Source organism: Bison bison, unplaced genomic scaffold, assembly GCF_000754665.1.
Source record: "Bison bison bison isolate TAMUID 2011002044 unplaced genomic scaffold, Bison_UMD1.0 scf7180017864197, whole genome shotgun sequence".
NCBI lineage: Eukaryota > Metazoa > Chordata > Mammalia > Artiodactyla > Bovidae > Bison > Bison bison.
The window spans coordinates 498,229-502,029 of NW_011494769.1; the positions used below are offsets into that span (position 1 = coordinate 498,229).

The 3,801-nt window shown below is 41.8% G+C and overlaps 1 protein-coding gene across 1 annotated transcript in view; it reads left to right on the forward strand.

Moving 5' to 3' along the window:
* Nucleotides 1-144: 144 nt before the first annotated feature.
* The window catches only part of AVEN (apoptosis, caspase activation inhibitor), a 191,736-nt gene continuing 188,079 nt past the window's right edge, over nucleotides 145-3,801 (forward strand). The window contains exon 1 of the mRNA XM_010844208.1: nucleotides 145-154. Coding sequence (XP_010842510.1) covers nucleotides 145-154 — 10 coding nt within the window. The remainder of the gene's footprint in view (nucleotides 155-3,801) is intronic.

Genomic DNA, 3,801 nt, shown 5'->3' on the forward strand with positions numbered 1-3,801 from the left:
GGGTGAGCTCCTTGTTGCCGGCCTCTCCGCTGCGCACCCGGAGGTTCGGGGCGGAGGGCTTCTTCAGTTTACCTAAGGGCTCTTGGCCCAGTTATTAAAGAACCCGGCGGTCGAGCCTGTGGGTCCGCAAGTCTAGGGGGCGCGATGGGTTCGGGTACGGTGTCAGTGTGATGGGCAGGGCAGCCAGGGCGTGGTTTCTGGTGCCTGACCTTGCAGAGAAATGTTTATGTTAGTAAGAAAGAAGAGATTTGGGGCTCAGTTTGTTCACTGCCTGTGCAATGCGTGTCACACAGTAGTCTCAAAATAAATGTTTATTGAATGAAAGAATGACCCCGACGGGCTGGACTCTATACTATTTGGGGCCAGGATCAGATGCATAGTTCGTTTTTTTTTTTTTTAATAACGTAGTTCTCTGTTATTATATATGTATAGGAATCAGAGGTCATGGTCTTCATCTGTCTGAACTTGCAATCTGTAAATGTTTCAGCAGTCAGGTCTCAATTTTAATAGTATAATCGGGCGTATTCACACATTCATACTTGAAAATGTCTTACAGCTTGAAGCAGGGAATGATTTGGGGACAGACTTTTACTATATTGCTATCTTAGCTAAAGGAGTTACATCACTGTCTTTATGAACTATTCTGCTGTTATTTTAACATTTGTAGTACAAAACCGTCTTTATATTTTGAATTCCCATGTGCATAGAGTGAAAATTTATTTTTGGTTAGAATTTCCTATTACTGAAGTATTTATAATATCTTAAGGGCATAATAGAATGTCCCTAAAGAAAGGAGTTGTGTACAGAAAGAGAATTGGAAGAAAATGAAAAAGCTTAAAATTAGGTTTGGCATATTCAACCTTGATTAAGGTAGATGATGAGTAAAATTTGAGAGGTATGAAGAAATTCTTAACTCACCAGGAAATGAACCTGAGCAGTCCAGGGCACACTGTATATATCACATTTTGTCTCTATAACATAATGTATATTAAACTTTATTACAACTTTTTTATAGCAACTTGAAGTTTAAACAACTTTGAATTCACTTCAGTCCCTCAGTCCTGTCGAACTGTTTGCGACCCCAAGTACTGCAACATGCCAGGCTTCCCTGTCCATCACCAACTCCCAGAGCTGGCTCAAACTCATGTCCATCGAGTGGGTGATGCCATCCAACCATCTCAACTTTATAACAAATTTATTATATGCATACACACACTTTATGGCAACCCACTCTAGTATCCTTGCCTGGAAAATCCCATGAACAGAGGAGCCTGGCAGCCTACTGTCCATGGGGTGGCAAAGAGTTGGACACAACTTAGCAACTAGAACAACAAAACAATGTAACTTTTCTATGTATAAAATCTTGTTTTTATAGATTAACTGTCTGGCTTAAGCTCTTGTAGCCAGTAGTGGCAGAGCTGGGATTTGCACCCAGCTGCCCTTGCCCAGGGCTTCCCTGATGGCTCATTTGAGAACCCACCTACAATGCGGGAGGTGTGGGTTTGACCCCTGGGTTGGGAAGATCCCCTGGAGGAGGGTGTGGCAACCCTCTCCAGTATTCTTGCCTGAAGAATCCCCACGGACAGAGGAGCCTGGTGGGCTACAGTCCATGGGGTTGCAGAGTCGGACACGACTGAGCGACTAAGCACACACAGCCCTTGACTGTGTTTTATTTCTCATATGTTTGTGAATCAATTACTGCTTTACTGAGAACAAAGCAGACACTCCTTGGTTGCAGGGATCATGTTTTAACAGTAATTGTAGTTGTGGTCTCTTTGGTATTTGGTCTTCATTGAACTAAATTGAGTAAAATGATAGATCATCTAGAGATGATGAATTTAAAATTTGTACTAATGTAGTAACTATTAAGACTTCAGGTTTTTATCAATTTTTAGAATGGTCTGGAAAATTCCATCTCTTATTTTCTTGTAGTATTTTCTCACTTTACAGTTTAAGGATTCAGTGTGTCAGTGAGCGTAGATGCTTGGCACGGTACCTGGGGAGTAGCTGCAGACACTCTTGCTATCACCATCATATTTTCAGGTAGAGCTGGATGAAGAGAGGTTGGAAAGATTATTCCTTCATTTTGGTTTAGGTTGGTGGCCTCTGAATCACTCCTGCTTCTCAGGTTCTGAAGTGCTGTTCCTATTTAGGCTTGCTAAGAATACCATTCTTGATGCCTAAAGACTAAACGGGACAAAGTTGGTTAAGCTGCTTTTGACTTCTTGTTCTCATATCCTACGGTGTGTTTGTACCCCAAATGGAGACTCATTGAAATGATTAGAAAGAAAAAATTTACAACAGAGTTTTGGTTTTGTAAGGACCAGGTACCTAACTCCAGAGTATAATACTGTCTGTTCCCTTTGCTTTCTGCTTTCGACTACTACGGATACATGACTTATAAATGGAAAAGAGAACAAAACAACTTCTTGATATGTAATACCCCACAGTAACTTGGTTATGTTGAACCTACTAGGCATTTGCTCTTAAATCATTCCCTCTATAGATGTGAACCCCAAATCTATGGAGTTTGAGTAAGCATGTCGTAAGGCTACTTATTTTCATTGAGTATCTGCTAGAAGTGTAATATTGTACTTAATGCAATCATTAACTTAAAAATTCCCAAGTACTAGCGTTTTCTTAGTTTAATCTTTTTGATGAACTATTAACAGAGTAAGTCAAGGCCTGTTGGCAGTCATTGGAAATTTTTTTCTTCCCTGTAATATTAATGGTAACTCACATTTATTGAGCACTTAGTATGAGATCAGAAAACTGAGGCACAGTTACGAGACGTTAGGTAATTTACCCGGTATAACTCAACTACCAGATTGCAGAGCCTGAACTCTGCCCAGGCATTTTAGCTCTGGAGTGACTTTGAGATTCGAAGAGGGGATGTGTGGATCCTTTTCACGTACCTGTTTTCCTGATATTTGATATAAGGTTTTAAGGTGACACATACCATTTTCAATTATTGTGGGTGTCAGATCTTTGCTTTCTTGCTCCATGTTTATGTCAGTCGCTTTTACCCATTTTTAGATTCATTCAGTTCAGTTCAGTCGCTCAGTCGTGTCCGACTCTCTGCGACCCCATGAATTGCAGCACGCCAGGCCTCCCTGTCCATCACCAACTCCTGGAGTTCACCCAGACTCACGTCCATTGAGTCAGTGATGTCATCCAGCCATCTCATCCTCTGTCGTCCCCTTCTCCTCTTGCCCCCAATCCCTCCCAGCATCAGAGTCTTTTCCAATGAGTCAACTCCTCGCATGAGGTGGCCAAAGTACTGGAGTTTCAGCTTTAGCATCATTCCTTCCAAAGAAATCCCAGGGCTGATCTCCTTCAGAATGGACTGGTTGGATCTCCTTGCAGTCCAAGGGACTCCCAAGAGTCTTCTCCAACACCACAGTTCAAAAGCATCAATTCTTTGGCTCTCAGCCTTCTTCACAGTCCAACTCTCAGATCCATACATGACCACAGGAAAAACCATAGCCTTGACTCGGCGAACCTTTGTTGGCAAAGTAATGTCTATGATTTGAAAATGCTATCTAGGTTGGTCATAACTTTCCTTCCAAGGAGTAAGCGTCTTTTAATTTCATGGCTGCAGTCACCATCTGCAGTGATTTTTGAGCCCAGAAAAAGAAAGTCTGACACTGTTTCCACTGTTTCCCCATCTATTTCCCATGAAGTGATGGGACCGGATGCCATGATCTTCGTTTTCTGAATATTGAGCTTTAAGCCAACTTTTTCACTCTCCACTTTCACTTTCATCAAGAGGCTTTTGAGTTCCTCTTCACTTTCTGCCGT